Below are 26,001 nucleotides of genomic sequence, written 5' to 3' on the forward strand. Positions count from 1 at the left end.
ATAAAATGGAAACTTGAATCGAAGGATCTTAGTTTGAATCACGCAACGATGTCGGGATTCAAAACCCAGACCATTCGCATTAATAAGAAAAAGAAGAAAAGAAGGCATACTACATATTTTATCATATTATACCGAAAAAAAATTCATTATAATATTAATTATTAATGCTACACAATGTTTTTATTCATTAATTCAGTTTTCTAATCATTTACACTACATAATCTTTACTTATTAATTTTAAAAATATATAATTTAATATTAAAAAAAATGCGAAATAATTATATTAACGCATGTAGATGCTAAATGTAGACGAACAGATATTTAGAGAACTTCCGAAAGAATATCTGTAAGAGAAGGAAGTTTGTTTTTTAAAAACAGATGTCACTCGCTATTTGGTAAATATGGATGTTGTGGATCGGTGCTTTAACTTCAGGTGAATGTTTTCCAGCCTCCGATATAAGCAGTAAGTTGATATTGACAGTTTGCTTACTTCCACATCCTGACGTATCTGAAATGGACATTTTTACCGTTCGCGGCAATTAATCTATTACATAAACTCGCCTAACCCATGCACAATATCTTTATGGAATAATTAATTGAAATTAATGAGATTTTTACAGATTATAATTAATTCATTAATCATTTTTTGAGATTTACCTAATCATAAAAACATTTACCAACTTATAGAAGTGTCAGAAGAAGAGAACTTGCATTAATTTCTCTATTTATTGAATTTTATATCATATATTTTTCAAAAATGTATAAATAATGATGAAATTTCTTGTAGGTTATTATAAGTAAACAAATAAATATACATAATTATAATAAGTTTGAAAATTAATTAATTTCAAAGTAAATAATAATCAGCAAAATTTGTATGGATTTTGTGTATTTATTGTATAAAGTCGTTAATTACGTAACATGTGGAGTTAAAGTTAAGAAATGTTATAAAATATTACCGGGTAAAATTCGATATATTACTTATATATTGTTTAACGATTGCACAAATTATTAAAATTTATCGTCGTGTAATACCTACGACGATGATTAATGTTTCGTTGATAATTTATTGAAAATTTTTATCTATAAAATTGTCTTATTTTAATTCTGTCCGTTATTATTTTATGTAATACGTTACAAATAAATTTTATTGGTGTTTTTAATAATTTGAAATAATTTAAATTTGTATAAATAGCTTTGAATAGATTGCCAAAAATATTTGACCGACGAGGAGAAAACAATTATTTGATCGGGTTCTAGAAGGTAAATATTGCGCCTCACAATATCCCTTGTTTGGATATATCGCACTGTTTTTGTCTTCCAAATATAAAAGTGCTTTAGCCAATAATTTTTTAAAAATTGGCTGCCGTCGAATTTCTACTGGCAAAGAAATGAAATATTATTTTATTCCAGTCAATGGCATTGAAACTACTATTGTATGAAATACAACCTACAAAAAGGCAAGTTGGCACAGAGATCAAAATAGACAAAACACATTGATAGATACATCAGCTATATTGTGCCATCTGATATAGTGCTCATTTGGTTTATATCCCAATATGCTGATATGACAAAGGGCTACTGTAATAATAATAATAATAATAATATATTCTGAGATAATTGATTAATTATGAAATATTTGATGATGATTGACAATTAGTATAATTAGATTTCTATTATATTATTACTTTATACTTTTCATATATTCAACCTTCAATCATTTTTTAATAGACCTTCTATTTATTTATTTATTAGTGATTGGGCTATGAGTGTCCATAACCGCCTTGTTCAAATATTCTGTTCCTCTCTGTTAAGAGCTTGGTTTCTCTAATCAGTAATTTCTCCGTGGTTTGTCTGAAGTCAGTCGTGATTGAGTCTTCCCATCTGAAGTGAGGTCTACTAGATTGTATTCTCCCCTACAGGAGTTCCAGTTAATATTTGTTGAAGATGTCTGTAATGCTCTGTGTGGATTGCATGGCCTGTCCATTTTAATTCCTTTTTCTTTACTGCTTGATTTATACTGTCATTTTTATAGCAAATTATGAATTATGTCATCTTCGGTCTCCTATATCTTTATCTTGTTTTAGGCCAAATATAGAGAAGTTTTGTGTAGAACTTTGTTTCCAAAATATTGTTTTCTTTATATGATTTTATTCAATTATTGAAGCTCAATTTAATTCATAGATTTATTATGATATTTTAAATTTATTTCTTATACCTGCTAATTTAGATGTTTGCTTATTTCTTAGCATTAACAGTAGACATGAATATTATAATTTAAAATTTTAACTTTTCTATTCCTTGAAATTGAAAACTTACCTATTTTATCTTTGAAACTTATATTTAATGATTGACAATGCTCCCTTTTTTTTTTTAGGTATACTTCATATACAAAAGCAAAAACATAAAAAAAAAAGAGGTATAACATTACATGAATACTATAACATTTCTTTGTCATAACCTGTAGAAAAATAATTGAAAAATGTAAGATGATAAATTAATTATTAAAAATTCTAAAGATCATTAAGTTATTTGGACTAATTAAGAGATTTAATGACTAAAGAATTTATGCTACAGATGAGCATTCCAATTAGTCTAATTATAATTCAGTGATTTTTGACAATATTTTGTAATTAATTAATCATCATTACCTTGCTAAGTTCTTATGATAAGAAATTAAATCATGATGATAATAACGTTTTCATCACAGAGACATATAAATTTTGTTTATTTTGAATAATATTAGATGATTCTATTATACTGGATTATAAATTTATATATAAAATCAGTCACCTGAGGATAGCCTATGCATTAGATTGAAAACATTAGTGTATAAGCAAATAAATGTTTCTCAGCAGCCAAAGATGTAAGTGATAAATTATTCTTTGAGCATGGTTTTAGTTGTTATATAATATAAAATTCCATAAAAGTACTGGCAATATGCTGTAAATGCAGAAGTGCGATCATTATTGTTTTATTTTCTTTATTGTATCCAGATGTAATTAACACAATTGATCCACAGTTGATCCAAAAATAAATTTCAAATATTTAGTTATATATTTCTGTGTTTCTGTACAGATACATTATCTTAAATAATAATAGAATATGTAAATCATAAGAAGAATATGACTCATAAGAAAGTTTAATATAAAACTAGCAAAAAGTTATTATGAAAGATTACATCTCCAGCTGGAATGTCTGCATTTGAAATAATATACTATTATGTATTATTATGTTGCTAGACACTTGTATCATTCATAGAAAGTCATGACACTATAATGCTTGAAAGTGTTTTTGTTCTCAAAAAGTTCAATGTACAATTAGTGTGCAATATTTTACTTTCTCTTGGATTTGAAAAGTAATGTCACTGATATAAAATAAAATTTTATATACATAAATCATTGTCACATTCAATGTGTGTACAGTACAGTTATATTTCTTTTTGGAATTGACTAATTTAATAACAGTGATAAATTGTATTATTTTTTTAAATTCCTAGAAAATTTATCTTACTTTAAGTATTATATCTGCCAATTATCAATTATACAGTTAATTGTAGTAAAGAGTAAAAGTTGATTGTGCAGATCATTAACTTTTGTCATTTTTCTTTCAATCAGGTTAGTTTATTATTACTAAAATTGTTTACATTTTTATAATATAATTTATAAGCATATTAAAGAATAAAGACAAAATAATTCTGTTTAATAATCCAAAATGCTTTATATAAAAGTATGCATTTAATGTTTAAAATATAAATATTTGATATACACACTACTCTAATAACAAGTATTTTTTTTTTTTCTGAATGAAATGCATTTCCAAAAACTTTCATATGTAAATTTAAATAATGTCTTTATATTCACTGTGATTCAATTTCAGTCTTTCAATGCAAAATATAGATGATTATAGATGGATATATAATTTTTTACTTGCAAAGTAATGTTGTAATAAATAATATAAGAGAAATATATTATTTAGTGTTTTACAAAAGTTATGAAGCAGGAATGTTTGAAATATTTAATGCATCTAAAGCTTTTTAACTTCTATTTCCTAACTGTTTCGAAGTTACCAAAAACATTTGTAGAAAGCAATTCGGAATAAGCAAAAATTTCTCCTGAAAGTTTAGTTGCTATGACAAATACAATATATGCAAGTATTGCTATAGAACTACAAGGGCTGTTCGGAAAATTCGTGGCCTCAAATAGAACAACAAACAAAATAATGTTAAAACTTTTTTATTTTTCAATATAGTTTCCTTTATTAGCAATGCACTTATTCCAGCGATGTTCTAGCTTTTTTATGCCATCACAATAGGTCGATTTGTCAAGGTGTGCAAAATACTCATTCACTTCAGAGATGACTTTGTCATTTGAGTGGAATCTCTTTCCAGCCAAAAATTTTTTTAGGTTTGGAAAGAGGTGGAAGTCACTGGGGGCCAAATCAGGTGAGTACGGTGGATGTGGAACTAATTGGAAGCGAAGTTCGTTTATCTTTTGTTCGGAGATTCTGGCGGAATATGCAGGTGCATTATCATGGTGGAACGGAACCCTTTTTCTTCTTCAAGTGTTGCCTCTTTTCTTCAATTTCTTTCTTCAGTTTTTCCAAAAGTTCACAGTAATAGACAGCATTGATGGTCTTTCCTCTTTCTAGGTATTCAATAAAGATGATGCCTTTAGCATCCCAAAAAACTGAAGCTATCACTTTCCTGCTGATGGAACTGTCTTTGCCTTCTTTGGTGGTGGCGAACTGTGGTGTTTCCACTGCTTTGACTGTTCTTTTGTTTCAGGAGTGTAGTAATAGATCCACATTTCATTAGTAGTCACAAACCAATGCAAGAAATCCTGTGGATTTTTCTGGTAGAAGTCCAAACACTCTTTTGACATCAAAGTGCGAACAGAATTTTGCTCGGCGGTCAGCAGATGCGGCAACAACCTTGCTGAGACCTTCATCATACCCAAATTTTCGGTTAAGATGTGGTGCACTCGGTCGACAGAGATGCCTGTTGTCTCAGCTATCTCACACGTTTTCAAACGGCGATCTGCTAACATAAAATCGTGAACTTTGTCGATATTTTCTTCAGTGACAGCAGTTGACGGCCATCCGCTGCGAGGGTCATCTTCCACACTCTCTCTGCCACATTTAAAAAGGGCTGTCCATTTTTTCACGGTGGTGTACGAAGGAGCAGACTCTCCCAAAACTTTATCCATGTCAGCTTTGATTTGAGATGGGGTCAGCCCTTTTTTTGTCAGGTATTTTATGACTGCACGAGTCTCAGTCTTCTCCATTTTTGACAAAGCACTTGCACACTAACTATCTGCTAAGCTGTCGTGGCAAAACTTTACGACAAATCAAGCGGAAATTGGTATCGTATCTTTAGCAAAGATGGCTGAATAATTCCCGCCAAAAATTAAATTGATTGCAGTGCCGCATATAGGCAAAACCGCGAACTTTCCGAACAGCCCTTGTATTACCATAGAAACCAGAATTTGTCTTCGGTTAAGAATTGTTGTTACTACGGTAATAGGTTTGTGCACGAATATTTTAACCACAAAATAAAATATTTTATAAAAAATTTAAATTTTTCTTGTGTTAATATACACTGATCTATTTCTTAGAATATCACATATCTTAATATGGCTTAATGTTAATTTGAATATATTTGGGACTGTGTTATCTGTTTCTATTTAGATTTCTAAAATTCAATAAGTATCGAATTTTATAAATCTAAAAAGAAAATTCTAAGTATTGAATTAAGTTGTTCCATGTTTGTTAAATATAATGATAGCTACATATAATTATAAGTATAAAAACAAAATCATATCAAAATGTTAAATTAAAAAAATTATTCAATTAAATAAAAACTTTGTAACATTTTGCTAACTTTATTTAACTTTTTTTTTTTAATTGATACTTCATGCATTCCAATTATTTAATCTTTTTAAATATGCTTTTCTTGTTACTTAATATATAGAATTGTAAACATTAAAACACACTTTTAAAGAAAATATTATAAATGTTTAAAATATATGTAGTCCTATATTTAAAAGTTTTTGGGTTACATTTTAATTTTGTTCTTTTTAAAACTAAAGAAGCTGATTTTATATTAAATTGTAAAATTTTTTTCCTCTCAGGCTTCTTTTTTAATTTTTCTCTCATTTTGTCCTGTGGGCACTGTCTCCTGTGGGTTTCTTTTTTTTTTAAATTTTTCTCTCATTCTATCCTGTTTTTTTTCAGGCCCACAATGGGACACCTGGATGGTGGAGCCCTACATATCCAGGACAGACTGTTCATGAAAAATTTTTAGGATTCTTGGCCTGATTTAGCGTTGTCACCTTTTCAAAATTGCTGATCCAGACTGCAGGTCAGGTTTGTTCAAACAGAAGTCCCTGATGCATGTACAATGTTATTTTACCATGTGAAGAATAATGTGCACGCCAGTTCTAAACCAGTTAGGGACTTGGGACTTGTGTAGGAGCAACTTAAATTGATGAAATAACTTAGCTTTAAAGAGCTAAGCAAAAAAAAAAAAAAAAAAAAAAAAAAAAAAAGGTCGACAGGTTGTGATGTATGTCTGTGTAAGATGGCGAATTAACTTTCGGTGAGAGTGTGAAGTCTTTCACTGTTAAAATAAAGTATATGTATAAAAATATTTGCTAGTACTTTGTTTCATCATAATTTCACAATTTCTATGAAATCCCAGGCAAAATTAATTGTTAACCCAGACAATGAATTAAAAACCGGACTGTCCAGGTGAAAACCGGACAGGTGGCAACGCTAGCTGGATTTGATCTTTTGTCTCCCAGAGCAGAGGCTGATACCTTTACTGACTCCACCATCCAGCCAATTTCTTTTTAGAATAAGCCATAATGAATGAAATTGTAGTTAGCTATGTAAACTTAACTATACTGGTACTAGGTAAGCCTTTAGATGCAGTTCAAGACATTACACACAACTGACAAAGTTTGAGAAAGACCTCATCTTTGGGACAAAGAAGCAGGACAACCATTTCACAAAATTGCCTGCTATTTGGTCATTTTGATCTGATGGCAGACAATTTGAGCAGGTCAACACCTGCTCAAATTGCCTGGGGCATGAATATACAAAAATACTTACATAGCAAGCAAGCTATCTGTCCCAGATAGATCACCAGAAAAGATCATCTTAATCATCTGATTGTAAGATAAGCATGAATAGTTACAGCAGCACCATTCAAAGACAGGTGGAAGCCTCCCTATAGAACCTTATCTGTTTCCGTACCATTGGCAGATAACTAACAGAGACAAATTTGCATGCAAGGCAACCACAACATGTCCTGTCCTCAAAAACTTCATTTGCAGTGTTTCATGACAGAGGCGCTTGCAGTGCTATGGAGTGACAATATATCTTCATTAGCAATGAATCTAGATTCTGTTTGAAAATGGATGACCACTGTGTTAGTGTAGAGGACCACTGATAATTGCTTCATTTCTATCTGTACTGTTGAGTGACACAATGTCTCCACTGCTGGAGTGCTAGTCTGAAGGAGCCATCTTGTAAGACAATGATTATCCTTAGTAGTGTTATGAGGGACATTGATAGTACAGTTGTATGTTTGGGAAATTTTGTCCTCGTGTTATATGGCAAGGATCCAAACAGCCTTTTTTCCAGCAAGATAATATTCTAGGGGCCTGCAGCTAGGGATTCCCAGGAATATCTCCATCATATTGCCAAATGTGCTCGGCATGCCTAGTCTTCAGATTTGTTGCCTAACAAGCATTTTTAAAACAGATAGGATAATCTTCAGCCATTTGTAGGCATAGAGAGAGACTTGCAACATCTGTGGACAAATATGTTAGAGAAGAATGTAAAGTGCCTGTATGCCTCCATATCCAACTATTGCCACAAGTATGCAGAGGAAGGGAAGGTCATACAAGGTACAGTACTAAAGATTGTTTTAAATTTTATCATTGTTCCACAGATAGTTGTCCCATTGTTATGATATTTTAATCACCTATTATCATCATAATTACATTTATACTAATAATGTTTCATTGATTGCAATGCCTCTGGTACATAACAATTTTTAGCAATGACTGATATTTTGATATTTTGTTTCATTGAAATAAAAATGCTTAGCTCAAATGAATTTTTCAGTTTGTTACTTATAATTACTAATCATTAAATGTTAACAGTTTATGATTTTATGACTAAGTAAATATTTAAATTCAAATTTTTATCAAGGAGTTAATATTTTTATTAAATAATAATTATTTTATCCAATAATATTATAAAATCAATTTTTATATCTGCTTTTCTAAGTTATTGTAAAATTAATCTATCGAAGTTTAATTATTAAATTATTGATGATTATAATTTTATAATTTAACAAATTCTTGTTTGCTGAATATTTATTTTAAGATTTTTATCATTCTTTGTCAGAAATTATATTAATGGGGAAATTGTAGTAGATGCAAGCCTTCAAAGATAATTTCCTTACTTTCCTGTTCAGGATATTTTCCAGGTATAATTTTTATTTATTATTTTTAGTAAAATAATAATTATTCATAATAACTATTTAAGAGTAAAGTTTTAACATTAAATAAAATATATTCTAAAAATATATTTATACTCGAATAAAATGCTCAGAGTTTTAAAACATTACTACTCAGACACCTTATACCTCTGAGAAATTATTAATTTAATTATGCAAACGTTTTCCACCTGTTCCACAGGTCATCTTCAAGCAATTTCTTACTTCTGGAATGTTATCTCGTGCAGGTTCGAATATATATGCGCACGATATTTCAAAATTTTAAAAAAAAACCGTTGGAACATTCCATGTAAAATATAAAATATAAACAATAATAAAAACATTAATAAAATTGATTAAATAAACATATTGATCCGCTAAATAATAATTTAAGGGACGTAAACTAACATAATATATATCTATATTTTTATACGGGATGAGGATATGCTGTATGCTTGATTAAATGGGGTGTTTGTCAATCATGAATTTCCACGCAGTTGGCAAATTCGTTGCGTCTTTATAGTTCAAACATCTACCTGTTGTCCCTGATTTGTATATTTCAAATTTTTCCATGGTTAATGCTAACGATGGTGAGCGTACTTGTTGGATAACTTTGGCTTCATTCCAATTAATTACTGATCCCTCCGTTTGTGCCATTCTTGATAAGGTGGTAGTGCAGTGCCCTTTACTGATGTCATACATATGTTCTTTTAGTCTTTTGTTTAAGCCTCTGTTAGTGACTCCTATGTATTCTTTATTCAGGTCCAATTGATCATTTTCGTATGGGATTTTATAGACCCCAGAGCATTCATCCGCTTTTGTGCTATCTTTGTCGTTCCTGAGGGCACTGTAGATGGTGGGTGCGTGCTTATAAATCAGCTTTGCATTCTTACATTTGGCTATTTCCTTCATTATCGTGGACAATCCTTCTCTGTACGTGAATTTAGTTATTTCCCCGTTTGCATTCCCTTTCGGTTTCTTTTTATTAGGTGTTATGTAAGACTTTATTAGGTTTTCGACTATTGACTTTTTAAATCCTAGGGTTGTTTCAATGGTTCTAATTCTATTCAACTCTTGTATTCTGTCATACACATTGGAGCAATAGGCAAATGCTCTTCTAATAATGGCCCTAAACGCCGATAGTTTGTAAGTTATTCAACAAGTACGCTCACCATCGTTAGCATTAACCATGGAAAAATTTGAAATATACAAATCAGGGACAACAGGTAGATGTTTGAACTATAAAGACGCAACGAATTTGCCAACTGCGTGGAAATTCATAATTGACAAACACCCCATTTAATCAAGCATACAGCATATCCTCATCCCGTATAAAAATATAGATATATATTATGTTAGTTTACGTCCCTTAAATTATTATTTAGCGGATCAATATGTTTATTTAATCAATTTTATTAATGTTTTTATTATTGTTTATATTTTATATTTTACATGGAATGTTCCAACGGTTTTTTTTTTTTTTTTTTTTGGTAAAAATTTTGAAATATCGTGCGCATATATATTCAAACCTGCACAAGATAACATTCCAGAAGTAAGAAATTGCTTGAAGATGACCTGTGGAACAGGTGGAAAACGTTTGCATAATTAAATTAATAATTTCTCAGAGGTATAAGGTGTCTGAGTAGTAAAAATATATTTGTTGATCTATTTTCTTATAAGTGTGGGAATATTTAATTAAATATTGAATTAAACCATTGGCATAGTATCATTTTTTATGAAGGTGAAGATATAGAGGACAAGAAATAGGAACAGGTATTTTCCCATTCATAGATTGAGCAGCATCAGCAGTGAGTATAGCGGTAGTTACCCCAAAAGACAATATCGTTGGAAAAATTTTTAAATTTAGAGCTATTTGGTAAACTTTTAAAGGAAAGGGTACTGGATAAAATGAATGAATAATGGCAGAATTATTTATTTATACATAAATACGCTAACATTTTATGTCAAATCAGAGAATGAATGGTTAAGTCACTAAGGAAATCTTGGGATGTACAGGTAGCTAGTTTTACTCACGCATATGTGATTCAGGACTGCTAACTTAGACTAATTCATTTTTAGGTAATGGCTGCATATTCTAAAAGCATTTCCAAATGGCAAGTTTCACAGTAGAATTAATAAATTATAATCTTGCCAGAATTTTTACAACATATCCACAGACTATGGACAGTTAATATTAGAATATCAGTTCAATAATCTGTACACATTACAATATTTCCAGGGTGAAGCTTCCGTAACTTCAATAGTGCTATGCCACTGAATTAAACATGGAATATAGAAACTGATATATTTATTGATAAATTTATTAGATCAGGAAGAAATATTAAAATTTTTCATCCATCTAAATATATGTTGTATTTACAAAAAAAAAAATGAAAAGCAAGTAGGCTACAGAAGAAGAATTGGATATAGGGGTATAAGAATTGGGTAGTTTTTTGGGGAAAAGAAGATAACTATTAATTATAAAAAAAAAAGCTAAACAAATATGACAAAAAGAATGAAACAGCTGGTTGTACATTTTTATAAAAAGAACAATGGGAATTTGATCAGGGTCAGGTGCATATGTTAAGTCTAGAGATATTTGCATTGACCTCATTAATATGAAATAAAACTGAAAATAAAGATGATAAAGCATAAGTGGAAGAATGAGAGATAAATAGATATGAATCTATTTTTAAATAGATTCATATCTATCTATCTCTCATTCTGTATATAAAATATTTTAAAATAAATTTGACACTATCATTAATGAAATATGACACTAGCATTAATGGCTGTAATTTAGAAAAAATGCAAGAATATTTTGGGAGAAACTTTTGAAGTTTCTCTCGAAATATTCTTGCATTTTTTCTAAATTAATGACATTAATGATAAATTTGGTTCTTTTCAGCATAATTTTTGATTGCTGAATGAAAATAATTTTTAAATTACAAATGATATTATTCTTAAAAAATTTGATATTTGTAAAATGGAATGTATATAAAGAGATTTGTTTCCTAGTCATCATCCATTTTCTACCATAAACATTAGATTCTATTCATAATAGTTTTGAAATGCCTTTGGGTATTAAAGTTGACTTTTCTGTGAACTTGAATCATCTAAAGAAGATTGAAATCAAGATTATATAAGATCAAATGGAGACTGAATTTAAATTTTATTATTTATTATAAAAGACAAATTAAATATTTCATAAAGAAAATATTTTATATTCATCATATGTTGTTATAGGAGAATTGTAATAATTTTATCATTGAGATTATAATTATGAAAGTCATAGAAACAAGGAGATAATTTTAAACTTAGACTATTTAACATACCATGAAAATAGTTTTAAAAGTTAAACTAGTTTTCTAAGCACAATGTCATTTCTCCTCTATTTAATATGAAAACAAATAGTTTCAGAAACATTTGGGAAAAAAGCATTCCAATACATACATACGTACAAGAAAGACATCGGTCATACATGAAGTGTTTTTGTGCTGGCAGAAAAGAGGGTAAGGGAAAGGGGAGGGGAAGGAGGAGGAAGAGGAGATAGACAGTAGAGAAAGGTAATATTCCTCTGAAAGGAGTACATGCTACAGTACCCTCTATGTTTGATGTTGGCATGCAGTTTAGGCTGCAAGGCTGTAGTCCCCCGAAGGGTCTAAAAGAAAACCTGAGTGTAGCAAACACCAATAATTGAGTGCTGCCACAAAAAGCTAAATGTAGAAGTTAATGCCAACTGGCTGTTAGTAGGAAGACTTATATCTACTTAATACTAATAAAACTGAGCATGATCATGAATCTTAATACTACTTAACAGCTAGACAAACAGCGTGAAAAGCAAACGAACACAATGACAAATTAGACAAGACAAACAGACCGGCAGAGACAAAATATTATTATTATTATTATTTTAGTTTTTTCTTTTATTTACCGTATTTTCTGGCATATAAGATGACCCCCGACTTTTACAGTTAAAATATAGAGTTTGGGATATACTCGCCCTATAAGACGACCCCCGACTTTTGAGAAGATTTTCCTGGGTTAAAAAGTCGTCTTATATGCCGGAAAATACGGTATTTATTTATTTATTTTTTTTTTAAACATTAGCTTACTAACTAAACTAATCTACCATAACCTAGGACAAACTTAACCAGACGACTAAAGCTAACAAACCCTAATCTAATTTAACCTAACCTAATTAGCAAATGATTTCAAATGGCTTTTTGTTTTTTGAGACTTTATTAAGAAATTAATTATTCAAAGAAATGCCATAATAATTTTATTTGATATATCTATAAATGAGGATTATGATATTTTAAATAACTACAAATGATGTACACTGCATAATTGTACAAATTAAAATTTCTGTTTTTATGACTAATAAAAATTATTTTAAAAAAACTAATTTAAATTGTTATTTTTATTTAAGAATAATCAAACAATTTTAAATGTATTATAGACACAACTATTTAGAAATCATAATTCTTGAACTGGTTCTGTCAAATAGGTAAAGTACTTTTATTTAATATCAGATTATCATCATTTGATTTAATTTCATACTGTTATAATTTGAATGTATTTCAGATTCATGCTTTTGCAGACTTGAAACAATACAGCATTTTATCATGGTATGGTTATTTTTATAATTATCCTAATTATTTATCTATGAATATTTTTTATGATATTTAATTAATAACCTATTTTGAATTTTATTATATTTGATAATGAAATTCTGTATTGTATACAAATATTTTTACATTTGTTGTTTTGTTATAATCAGTATATTTCTATGAACATTATATTTTATGCAAGAAAATTGAAAAATATTTATTGAATTTGCTTCTCTGTCAAATTCCTGTTTAAAAGATGATATTTACAATGCGATTATGGCTTAAAAAGGTCCTCTATTATATGATTTTGAAATAAAGTAATCTTATATTAATAAAAAGTAAATAAATCTTAATAAATAGATAAAAATTAAAATTGTTTTCTATATATTCATTCAGGGTCAAAAAAGTTCAGTATATTGGTCTTTAACTTTCATTACTTTTGTAATATAGTTCAGTTAATTTGTTGTAAGAAAATATTTTTTTCTTACACTGTATATATACATTTTCTGTACAAATTTCAATTAATTTTCTTTTATTAATTATTTTAAAAAATCATTATTTCAATTTATGTACAGCACATAAAAGAAGTTGAAAAATTGTTCTATTTGTAAATATTTACTCGTTCACAGAACATATCCTTTCAAACTCATGTAATTTGATGGAATTATCTTAATTTTTATGAATCTTTGTTTATATATATGCTACAAAAATGTATTTCTATGTATATAATAATTGCACTATATTTACTTCTTATTAATATATTTTGAGTAATATCATCTGTCACCTTTCAAAGAAATAACAACACTTTTTTATCCTTCATATTACTAAAAATACTTAGCTTTGAATAAAATAAATGATTTAATTTTTAATGTCACCATTAATATCTCAGTTATTGAATATTTTCATAAGTTATGTTCTTGCTATTAATAATTTGATTAAGAAAATTTCTTTTAAACTTATTTTAAATATATTATAAAATTTAATAATAAATTCTTAGTTTTGTCAATAGATTTTACCATTACTACTATTTGGGAATAGATTTTTTTTTTATAAAATTTAAGTTTTTAATGAAAGTTTGTTTATAACTTTTTAATGCTGTTCAGAAAATTATATATAAAATATCTATATATCTTTTTATTTTAGACAATGGATGTAATTGATGAAGAATTAAATGATATTAAACATCATTGTGAAGATGTAATAAAAGGCAGCAAAGTGATTTCAAGTGTAAGAGCAATGGTTAGAGTAGATATTATGTAAGTATTAACTGTGAAATAAGAAGACAATTTAAAGTATGCATTGGGTAAACTTAGTCTCATGTTTATTTCCTAAAATCTGAATATCTGTTATTTCCTGAGATGTGATAAAGGACAAGATGAAGACACTTGGATTGTCTTTTTTAAGAATTTTTTATAAATTTTCTAAGTTTATACTTACTGTCCTGGACATTTTATCAAATAAATAAATATTGATGAGTGTATAATATTCCAATTATATCACTTAATTGTGTAGCTCTAATTTTAAAAAGTCACTTAGCAGGTTTAGGATTTTTATATTGAATTTTTTTTACAAAATTTATACATTGCATTATCTTTCAAGATTTATTTAGTTAGAAAAAGACAAATGATTGAATAAGTAGTCTTTCTTCTAATAATCCTGCATTATATTTGTTCATATTATTCTATGGATAAAATCAATATAGAAAATATTTTCAACTTAGACATTATTATGGGTGTCCATTAAGATATACAAAACTTTCCTTTTGTTGACATAATTATTCTGCATAAATATTTGACTTCTTTATTATCAATTTTATCTTCATTATCTTTTTTAAAATTTTGTCTGTCATAAAGAAAAAATAATCAGTTGTACTGTATATTATATTATCTGGGATTACAAATTTATTTGACTTTGCAAAATGGAAAATACTTTATTGATATTGGCATGTTTTCTTGTTGTAAACTACTTTTTACAAGATTGCTGGCATTTTCATCACAAAAATCATCAAAAATTCAGTATGGTAATTTCATTAATTGCATAATCAAATGATGACAAACCAACACAGTTGTAGGGAGACTATTAACCATTAATTTTTAAAATGTTTTGCTACATTCTGTTTTATTTTTTTACTACAGAATTGTTTTAATTTACTTTCAAAAAAGAAAAAAGATAAGAATTAATATATTGTTATATATTTTTAAAAATGAACATGTTAAACATATTGTCCTAAAAATCTATATTTATAGTTATATCAATTATATAAATAAAAATAAAATACTATATATTAAAATTATATTCTAAATACACTGATTTATTTTAACAAACATATTTATATCTTTTATGGCTATCATAAATTTTTATTATGTAATAGTAATAAAAATAATAAAATTGAAGATTTTAAAACACATCCAACTTCAAAAATATCAATAGCAATAATAGTAAATGTTATAATATGCTGAACATTTTTTAAACTAAACTTATGAATGTGGTATTTTGCAAAAACAAAGGGCGTTTTCTGGTTTAGTATGACGTTATTTCTCGTTGTGTGAGCATTACCCCACGACGGTTCATCATTGGCCAAAGTTTCTGTTCCCTGAATACTGGGAGTTCAGTTGTGGGTTTGCACTTTGCCACGACAGACTGGCTGCGTGGAGTTTCCCGGGTTTTCTTTATGTCTGTAATGCCTGAATAGGGGCCAGTTACCTTTAAACGGATTTCCTGGAAAGCATTATTCCCCTTGATACGACTATCATAAACGCATACAACTACTATTACATGACAATTACGTCACACTCTACCACGGTGTGATATAGGCTAGAAGCTCATGTCCAACTAGCTTCTACCCTGTGCATCTAGCCAAACAATTCCATCACTTTCTTTTAGATTAGTCTTTTATATTAATTTCTTATTGTATTTAACACTATATTAATTCTCTATAAAATGTGTTTTTGGTATGTATTTTGGAGTGTTTAGAACAAATTAATTGGATTTACATTGATTCATATGGAAATAATTGCCTCGGTTTTCGTCAGTTTCGGATTTTGCCGATTGTTTTCGGACGGATTATCGACAAAAACCGAGGTATCACTGTATTTTGAAATTTGCATTTTTGAAATGATTTATATTTGAAACTTACAAAGTTAATTTTTTTCAGATGTACAGAACATAAACAAATAACTGTTTGTATCCAGTTTCCTGAAAAATATCCTATGCAGCCATTGCTTATTGAACTTAAAAGTAAATATCTTTCAGAAAGACTTTTAGATCGTTTAACAAAAATATGTGATGAAGAATGCAAAAAATATATAGAGAAACCACAGGTATTGATAATTTTTATTTATAATAAAAGTGTTTTGCATTTATTATCAATTAATTGTTGCTGTTAAAAATTTACTGAATGATAATTAATTATTTTATAATATAGTTAATAATTATTGCAATAAAAGTATTCTCTCCTTAAAATAAAATTATAAGATAGCCATTTCACAAGAAATTCAAATTCAAATGGATGTAGAGAAACTTAAGAAACTTATTTTTTTTTTTACATAATAGAAAACAACAATTTTTTTGTTTCAAAGAAAAGACAGAAATTGATTCAGTCACTAGTTTATACAAATATTTAATTGAAGCTTAAATCATTTAAAATTCTAGTGTGTTTTTACTAATGTATATAAATTTATCATTAAAACATGTGATTATTATTATAAAATTTAATACTTTTATGATGAAATGAAACCAAAATATCTACTTTAGAGAAACTCACAATATCAGTTTATAAAGTTTGAATCTTGTAATGGTTCCTAGTTCAAAATCCAAAGCCAATGTATTAAATGAGTATAAGAACTATGGATCTAATAGATCACCATTATACAAGATTGTTTTTATATCTTTTAAGTATTTTAAGAAAATACTGTTCCACTATTTTAAACTGATATTTTTTTCAGTTTACTAATATAAATATTCATAAATTTAAAACATAATAAAACTGGTATATATATGAATTAGGTGATCTAGATCAGTGTTCTGCAACCTTTTTCTACTTGCGACACACCCATGACTTAACACAACACACCAAAATGTTATTCCCCTCAAAAACATATGATATGATACTATTAATAGAATTATGTAATGCCACTAACCTATTATTATTATTAAACAGACATCAACACCTGTGAGCAAATTTATTTTACATATAATTTCTTAGAATACATAAAAATGCATGGCTTGTAATAAAGAATAAACAATCATCATCTTATTTCATCAGTGTTGCGGCAGAGAATGAAAAATAAAAGTGAATGGTTACATAGCAGATATCATACATTAAATTCAATTTAACACTATATTTAAATTAAAAATTAAATAAATATAAGGGCTATTTAACAGGTTTACAAAATATGAATAACAATAAAAGATAACAAATAAATTATAAAAAATAATTATGAAATGTGCTTAACGATTATTGCTCACTTTTTTTTAGATATTTGGTTTGTCAATTTTTATGCAGTTCAGAAATTTTAAATGCTATCAAAAACATAAATATCCACATTAAAAATATATAGAAAAGTAATGAGAAAACACTTCAATTAGGCTTAATAAATATGATTTAATAGGATTTTCAAGTAAATTGCCTAATTTTTTGATAAAAATTTCTTTTAAATGATGTTATACTGTAATTACATTATTGGATTTACTTTAAGATGTAGTCATTGTTATTGTGTCTACCATAGGTTAAAACAGAATTATAAAATGCATTGATAAAATTTTAGACTTTGCAAGCACTTTTTATTTAATAATTATTAAAATATATTTAAGCATATTTTAATATTAATAATGTTTTGTTAGTGAATTTTTGTAATTTTTTTTCAATAATCAAAAATTTTTAATTTAATTTTTTTGCATCAAAGGCTGAAATGAACTAAAAAATTAATTTGTCATAAATTAATTTCATTTCTGTTATGTTTTAGCATATATTCTTGAAAAATATATGCTAAATTTATGAATATATAATTTAAATTTCTGTTAATCCAAATTTTTCTACGAAAATCTTTTACTTTACAGATATTGAAGATTTTAAAATTTATCAGAAACTTTATTGATGATAATCCATTGTGTGTTTGCAGTGAAGAAATTACAAATATCAAAAAAGAACTAATTGATAAACAAGATGAACTGAAACTAAAGCAAAAAAATTCTTCTATTTCTTTAAGAGTATTTCAGGACTTATATTTTTTAGCTATCAAAATCACAATACCAGAAAATTATCCATTGAAACAAATAGAGTAAGTATTGATTTTTACATTGAAGAATTTATTATATTTTCATATGTGGCTTTTGAACCAAACTGCAACCAGCTATTATAGTTTTTCCTGGCATTAAATAAATGAATAAAACTCTCTGGGTGCTTATATACTATATACAGAGTGGTTTTCAATATAGTACAATTAAAGTGAAACAATGCTTTGAAGAAAAAGAAATAATATAATGAAGTTTTATATTTTTATCTTGCTTTGTAGAAAAATTTATCTAAAGTTTCTCCCTGTTAATCCCAAAAACATAATCAATGTTATTGGTTTGCATTTCATAATGAAAGATAGCAACTCGATATTAAAAACTGCTATATTTGCAAACAAAGAAAGTAAATCATATTCCAAAATTCTAAAAAGGATGCTAATGAATATTTCAAGAGAAAATATAACTCAAAAATATCATTGATATTTGGCATTGTATTTTATGCAAGTGTTATTTCAATATTGCTAATTTTATTTGTTATATAGTAATTCTTTGTATCAAAGTTAATATTCATAGTAAATTTACTGTTTGTGATGAAGAAATTTCCTTGAATTCAGAGTGAAATGTTGCCTTTGATTGTTACAAAGCAAGAAAACGGCTTGTTCACTATTTCCTGCATGTCAAAGAAAATGTCTTATGGGCATAAGCAAGAATCAAATATATATATCTAAGTAGATGAATGTCAATGTTTGATAGATGATATTAAATTTCACCAATATATTGAAATTACAATACTTTATTGCATTTGTTGATATGTTATGAACTGTTTCTTGTCAATATTCAGAAATTCCCTTTTTAATACAAATCTAAATTTACTTGTCAATACTCTCTATGATGATTATTTATACAGGATGGCATATGAGATGTTGACCATTTATATCTAGGTTTAATTCACTATTATGCCAAATAAATTTACAAACTACGTACACTTTGAAATATAAAAACATGGAAATTTTGTTATTAATGGAAAATGTGTTCAATGTAGCCACTGTTTTGTCACACAAACTCTTCAAGACAAACGTTACATTCTTCACCACTCATTGACACAGATAGATGAGTGGTGCAGAATATGCTGTAATTGCCCCTTTCACGAAAGTTCTATGGATATTCTTCGGCCGAAAACCTGATATTCTGTTTATTTAGTATGCCATTCACATGAAAATAACCCTCATCTGAGAAGCAGGTGTTGTGTAGATGCTTACCATTTGTATTATCCAAGTTGCCAAATGAAGCATTTGTTCTTTGTCCTGCTTGGCTAGAGAATGCAGCACTGTCATTTTGTAAGAGACTAAATGAAAGTGTGAATGGAAAATCTGCTGAATAGAGCGATCAGAAATTCCAAGTTGAGCTGTGACCCTTCTTGTTGACTTGCCAGGGCTGCATTGTATTGCCAGTAATGGTTTCCACATTCTCCAATGCTAAGACTTAAGAAACATGCCATTTTAGTTCTAACATTGTTCCTTTCTTTTCAAATTGCTATAACAATCTATAGATTGTGTTTTTAGTGGGAGCCCACCTTATGTTGAAATCTTGATAGAAATATGTCTCTGTAATAATTACACTCTTTGATCTGGCATAAAAAAAGCACCAACTCCTTGTTCAATGGTAAGACATCTCTTGTCAGCCATCTTACCAATCGATCTGTACTGAACCATAGTAGACTTTCTATAAACCACAGCATTTACATGTGAAGTTTGAAATATCTAATTCTAATAGTATGGCCATACAACGAGAAACAAATGTTTCAACATCTGGTACACCACTCTGTATATATACATTTGAGTTTTTGTCAACAGCAGCGATGGATATTCTTTTATTTTTTTCTTTTTATTTAGTATTTTTACTTTGTTATTTTACAATTGTTATGGCTGTTGCTTCATTTTTTTTTTATTACATTACTTCTTGCTGCAGTTGTCATTACTACAATAACCTATCAAAACAGAATAAAGTTTTTACAACATTTCTTACTTCCTTTAGTAAAATCATGATATTCATTTATTAAATAATAATTGCTATTTATCATAATTCAGCAACTTAAAGTAATGTCTTGCTACTTTTATAATTAGTAATATTCTAAGAATTTGATGTTAATGTCATATTTTTAATTGTTTGGTATCCTTTGAATTTAAGTGTTATCCATTTAATCATTCTATAATCCTTGGTACATAAAATGTAAGTAAATATTTATTTTAACATTTACTGTTATATTGTAAAGTTACTTTCTAAATTATTATGTTTTAACTTTCAATAATACATTTCATACATGTCAATGAGGAACCTGGAATGTCCTTTTTTCTAGGAATCTATTGTAAAAATCTGAAAAATGATAAACTCAACTTTTTTATTTTCTCTCATAATATAAGCTGCAAAAGATATTATTTTACAAAAGATTCTATGGGTTGTTAATAATCCTATTAAATGTTGATAATATTTTAAACTTTAAAATACAGTGAAGTTATTTTAACAACAATTAATCTTTATCTAAAATTGCAATTCCAAATGATAGTTATCATTTTATAGAAAGCTTAACTACCTTTTTAATGCATACTACATTTTTATACATTGATAAACATAGTTACCAGCTTTTCATTTTATAAGCAAAGTAGTTTTCTTTTATCCTTTTTATAGTAACTTTTTTAATCCAAATCTGTAAACAAAATTTGTTAAACGTATTTATGATTATAATTGTTTTGTAAGAAAAGTAATCATTACATTCATTTTAAAATTGGAAATAAATATTATTGTTGTAATAAATAATAATTCATCATATTCTTACTGAAAGTACATCTCAATGAAAGTTGTTATAGGAATAGAAGTCCAAGTGAAATAATGTTCTAATTTTAAATAAATCCAATTTATCATCATTTAATTAATCATTTATTAGCCTTTTTTTTAAATCAAACATTACAACTTAATAATATATAATATTTTACGCTCTTAGAGTATATAAAACAAGTATATTTGTGAAGTTTATAAAATTTTCAGATTCCTAATGATAAAGGGAAAAGTTAATTCATTTTGACAGACTAGGTGTGAATATTGTATACATCAATGTATAGTACATTCTTGTGGATCTAGCCCTTAATAATTTGGCATAGGCAATCACACTGGTATCCCCAACGTGATTACACTGCCTATTCACCTCCATTTTTATGAAAATGTTAGTTAAGTCATAGATCCTGTTTTTCTTTTCTCTTGGATTTTATTTCTGTTTATAAAATTGCATGTCAGCAGACTGTACTATTTGCACACTTACCTCCAAAAAATAACCAGTCCAAAGGATGATGATAAGTCAAGTCATTCATTGTCTTTAGGTAGGCTTTAGGCTGTACACTCTAAATAATCTGATACATCTCTGTGCAAGGAATGGCCAGATTAGCAAGACTGTATTACATTGTCAACGTTATTGAAGTCATAGTTATAATTATATCTATTATCAGGAATTAAAACTCAATAATATCTTGGAAATTTTCAAATATTTAATGGATTTAAATTATATTTATAGTATTTAGTTATAGTAATCTGCACACAATATATCATAGCACTACTACACTGTAGCACACTGTATTACATTGTCAAGTTTTGTTAATTTATTTATTCAATTAATATTATAATTATCATTTCTAAAATTTATTTACTTTCAGAATGTTATAGAATAATAAAATCAATATTCTTCATAGAAAAATGTTGATTTTTTTTATTTTCAAATTTTATTTATATATCCTACTGAAATGTATAATTGAATATTAATGAAATATGAGCTTTTGGAATATGTAGTTATATTCTAGTATTGTTTATTTGAAAATAAAAAAATTAAAATATTTTCTAAGATTTATAAAATTTAATAGAGCAATTTATAGATATTCATATTATCTTATTGTTAGATTAGAATACAAAGATTGTAATTTTCCTGCGATTTTTAAAAAGTATCTTATGGCTCAAGCCAAAGAAATATCAAGACAGTGTGTACAACCACCTTTGAAGAAAGATTCAAAGTTAGTTTTTGTAATTTAATATTAAATATTTAAAGTTTTGGAATAAAATATATTTAATTTCTAATAAATAATTATCAATCATAAGTTAATAATAATTTAATTATTATGACTGATGACATTTTATGTTTATAAAAAACATCTATATATACAACAATTGATCAAATGAAACCCATTTGAGTAAATTTACTAAGACAAACAAAACAGTATATCCATTGGTATGGCATAATTAAACAAAGCAATATATGAAGCCGGAATGCACTTTTGTTCATTAAAAAGTCACCATAGGTATTTAGACACACATCCCACTGCTCAGGGAGATGATAACTATTATGTGTGAAAAACATTGTTGGTTGGTCCTTGAACCATTGGGTGACTGCTTCCTTGACTACCACATCAGAGTTAAAGTTGTCTCTTAAGAGCTTTTTTAAAGGTCTGAACAAGTGAAAGTCACATGACGATAGATCAAGGCTCTAGGAAGGGTTGTGCAGAACCTCTTAACTTTCTTGTGCTAAAGCATCCTGCACAATGTTTGCAACATGTGGATGAGCATTGTCATGCAACAAAATCACACCACTTGATAGCATGCCTGATTGCTTATTCTTTATCGTTTTATGCAGCTTGTCCAGTGTTGCATTGTAGTGGTTGGCATTGATGCTCACACGAGGGTCTTTAAAGTCTACCAGTAAAGGCCTTGTAATGTCAAAAAATATGGTCATCATAACCTTACAGGCAGAGGCCTGACTTGAATTTTTTGCATATTGGTGAGCCACGGTATTTCCATTGCATGCTCACTTGTGTACTGGTTGCCTCAAAGTGGTGGCACCATGTTTTGATCTTGGATGGATTCTGAATAACTCTGGCCATGTTTTCACTACTCTATGCCAAAAAGAAAACATGCAAGATGACTAATCTTATTCCCTCTTGTTCATTAGTGTATGCTTATCATGTCACAGTGGTATCATTCCTCTCCCCTTGTGCCAAACCACATGACATCGCACGAATGGGTTTCATTTGATCAATCCTAATAATTCATTGATTCTAGTTTGCATTATTAATACATATATAACAAAGTTTTTATTTGTTTTCTTATTTTTAGAATAAGTAATCATAATATCATGCATCATTTAAGGCTTTTCATTTAAGATTTTAATAAAAAGCTTAATTTTTATTATATTCACTTGAATTTATTAAGCCTAAAAAATAAAATTTTTCTTACAGTAGGTTACTCATTTCATCTAAACAGCATATATTTTTATGTCAAATTGATGTAATAGTGTACATTATTTGAGCAAAATGATTATACTTAATATTAGTTATTATTTTTTTCAATTTTATGAAATTTCAGATATTGCAGTAACATATTTAAGATATTCTTGCATACGTTTCTTATATTAAGATATTATTTTGATATATTAAGTAACCAGTTACAGTTTAATTGCTTCTTCACTATAGGCATGAATATTGTAAACTGTATTTACTTAATATTATTTTTTGATGAAAACTGATAGTTTTTTATATTTTTCCATTTGTAAATTCAGTGTATAAAATTCACTTTTTTAGAATTAAAACTGATTAGTTTACAGTAGATCAAATTTATTCTTCATGTTACTTACGATATGTAAACAGAGAAATATGTAAAATATCCTAAAACTTCTTAGATCCATTAACTTCTATAGAAATTCAAATTTAGAAACTAGCGTTTATTTATATAGAAAGTTGATATTATACAATATATACCACATACAATTGGTTCTTGATAAGTCAAAGTTTATTTTTACTTTGACTCAATTCATTTGTGTGCTGTTAAGTCCAAACAGTTGCATGCATCTTTTGCTAGCTCAAAATTTAGGGTTTTGGTGAATTTATTTTATATCTAATTTTGTATGTTTTCTGTTGGATATTTAAGGAGTGGACACATTAAGACAAATTTGAAATAAAAACAGGTTTAATTATGTACCTTTGAAGAGACATACAAAGCTAATTGACATGTTAGCATCTCTAAAGCCACAACACAAAAGTATTTTGTGTTGTGGCTAAGCTTGTTTTGTTCTTAAAATAATGAATTTATAAGTGTTGAACACAAGATCGTGTTAATAACAATCACATTGCTTTTTCCACCTTTATTTAGTTGATACGGTACACGTTTCGGGCCTTGTGCCCCTCATCAGTCTTCCCCACTGGGGAAAACTGATGAGGGCACAAGGCCCGAATTGTTATTCATTGTATAACATGGCAACAAGGCCCGAATTGTTATTAACATTGTAATAACAATCGGCAACAAGGCCCGATTGTTATTAACACGATCTTGTGTTCAACACTTCTAAGACAATACAACACGGTTTCAAAACAAATCAGCAATAATCATTAATGAATTTATTTTTAAATACAGATTGGCTAACTAAATCTTACAGATAGCACACTCTTGTATTTAAAAAAGACTCAAGAAGCCACATCTTAAGTAAAAGATGATGTTTTTGAGGCAGTTAAATATACCATTGTTGAGCTGGAAGCAATAGATCATCAATGTCAAACTTCACTAATGCTATCAATATATTATTTTGTGTGCATGTACCTAAGAAATAATAAACATATAATATATTTGAATATATCTTATATTTGTATTGCAATATTTACATTTTCATTTAAATAATAATTTCTTCAATGAAATTTTGTTAACTCTAAAATTTTTCTCTATTCCTTCTATTTTTAGTAAGCAAGAGTCAGCTGCATATATACAGTATATACATATATATATATATATATATATATAATTTTTATGCATTATGTTATATATACAGTAGAACATAATGTGTAAAAATTTTAATAGTAATTAATAACTGTTTAATTACAATATAGTCTGTACCTTTGATAGACTACCTTGGATGCCCTCACCTGTCTGTGGAGTTTAAGTCCTGGTGGTCTAGCCAAACCATATCCACATCACAAATAGCATCATTCTTTTTGCAGCCAGCAAATTATTACATTATCAGCTAAAACTAATACGTAATCACTTTCATGAGCATTTAAAGCCTGTATACAAATTAAAATTTTGTACATGATCTACCATCTTTTGACAGTAAATTGCTTTCAGCCCAAATTGTTCCTGAGATTGTTCCTGATTTTACTCAATTATAATTTATAATTTATTTTACTAATTGCAGCTTATTTCAATCTTGGCAAATGTTTTTATTTAATAAGATGTGTTGCAAAAATATAAATTTTTATTACACTTAAACAAAAAATTAGCAACAGGAATAAATATAGATGTAAAAGAATTACTTGTTCTATTTACAATCAAAAATAAAAATATAATTTTTTTTATTCAAAAAATCAAAAATAATGGTGTTGCAAAAATATAAGGCCAGTGGCATTTATAGCCAGTGAAACTGTCATTTTTCAAAACAACATTGTAGACCACATCTTTCCTAGAGTTAACAAGATTTTGCAGCATATTTAAATTGATTTTTCCTTACACAATATCTAGCTCCACCTCACTTCTATTAAGATACGACAAAGTTGGGCGATGTCCTAGTTTATTCCTATTTGTATTGTTTGACTAGTTATTCCTAGTTAAACAATATAATTAACCACACTC

The 26,001-nt window shown here is 27.8% G+C and overlaps 2 protein-coding genes across 3 annotated transcripts in view; one reads left to right on the plus strand and one right to left on the minus strand.

The window, feature by feature from the left end:
• The first annotated feature begins 286 nt into the window (after positions 1 to 286).
• The window catches only part of LOC136973819 (uncharacterized), a 34,004-nt gene continuing 8,289 nt past the window's right edge, over positions 287 to 26,001 (plus strand). Inside the window, exons 1-8 of one of the 2 annotated variants that reach the window (XM_067268596.1) lie at positions 288 to 463; positions 8,419 to 8,500; positions 12,972 to 13,019; positions 13,097 to 13,140; positions 14,266 to 14,378; positions 16,277 to 16,442; positions 18,181 to 18,401; positions 22,296 to 22,406. In XM_067268596.1, the coding sequence (XP_067124697.1) occupies positions 13,138 to 13,140; positions 14,266 to 14,378; positions 16,277 to 16,442; positions 18,181 to 18,401; positions 22,296 to 22,406 (614 nt within the window). In that variant the 5' untranslated portion in view covers positions 288 to 463; positions 8,419 to 8,500; positions 12,972 to 13,019; positions 13,097 to 13,137. Of the gene's footprint in view, positions 464 to 8,418; positions 8,501 to 12,971; positions 13,020 to 13,096; positions 13,141 to 14,265; positions 14,379 to 16,276; positions 16,443 to 18,180; positions 18,402 to 22,295; positions 22,407 to 26,001 lie in introns of both variants that reach the window. The other variant, XM_067268597.1, reaches the window with a different exon arrangement.
• Positions 4,698 to 5,285, minus strand: LOC136973892 (protein GVQW3-like). Its single transcript, XM_067268670.1, has one exon. It carries the CDS (start codon positions 5,283 to 5,285, stop codon positions 4,698 to 4,700), a length of 588 nt encoding a protein of 195 aa, XP_067124771.1.

Source organism: Centruroides vittatus, unplaced genomic scaffold (assembly GCF_030686945.1).
Source record: "Centruroides vittatus isolate TY-2023 unplaced genomic scaffold, ASM3068694v2 contig_329, whole genome shotgun sequence".
In the NCBI taxonomy this organism is placed as follows: Eukaryota; Metazoa; Arthropoda; class Arachnida; order Scorpiones; family Buthidae; genus Centruroides; species Centruroides vittatus.

Bases quoted from the DNA above. Each gene is read 5' to 3' on its own strand.
- LOC136973892 (XM_067268670.1), bottom strand. From the start codon at position 5,285: ATGGAGAAGACTGAGACTCGTGCAGTCATAAAATACCTGACAAAAAAA.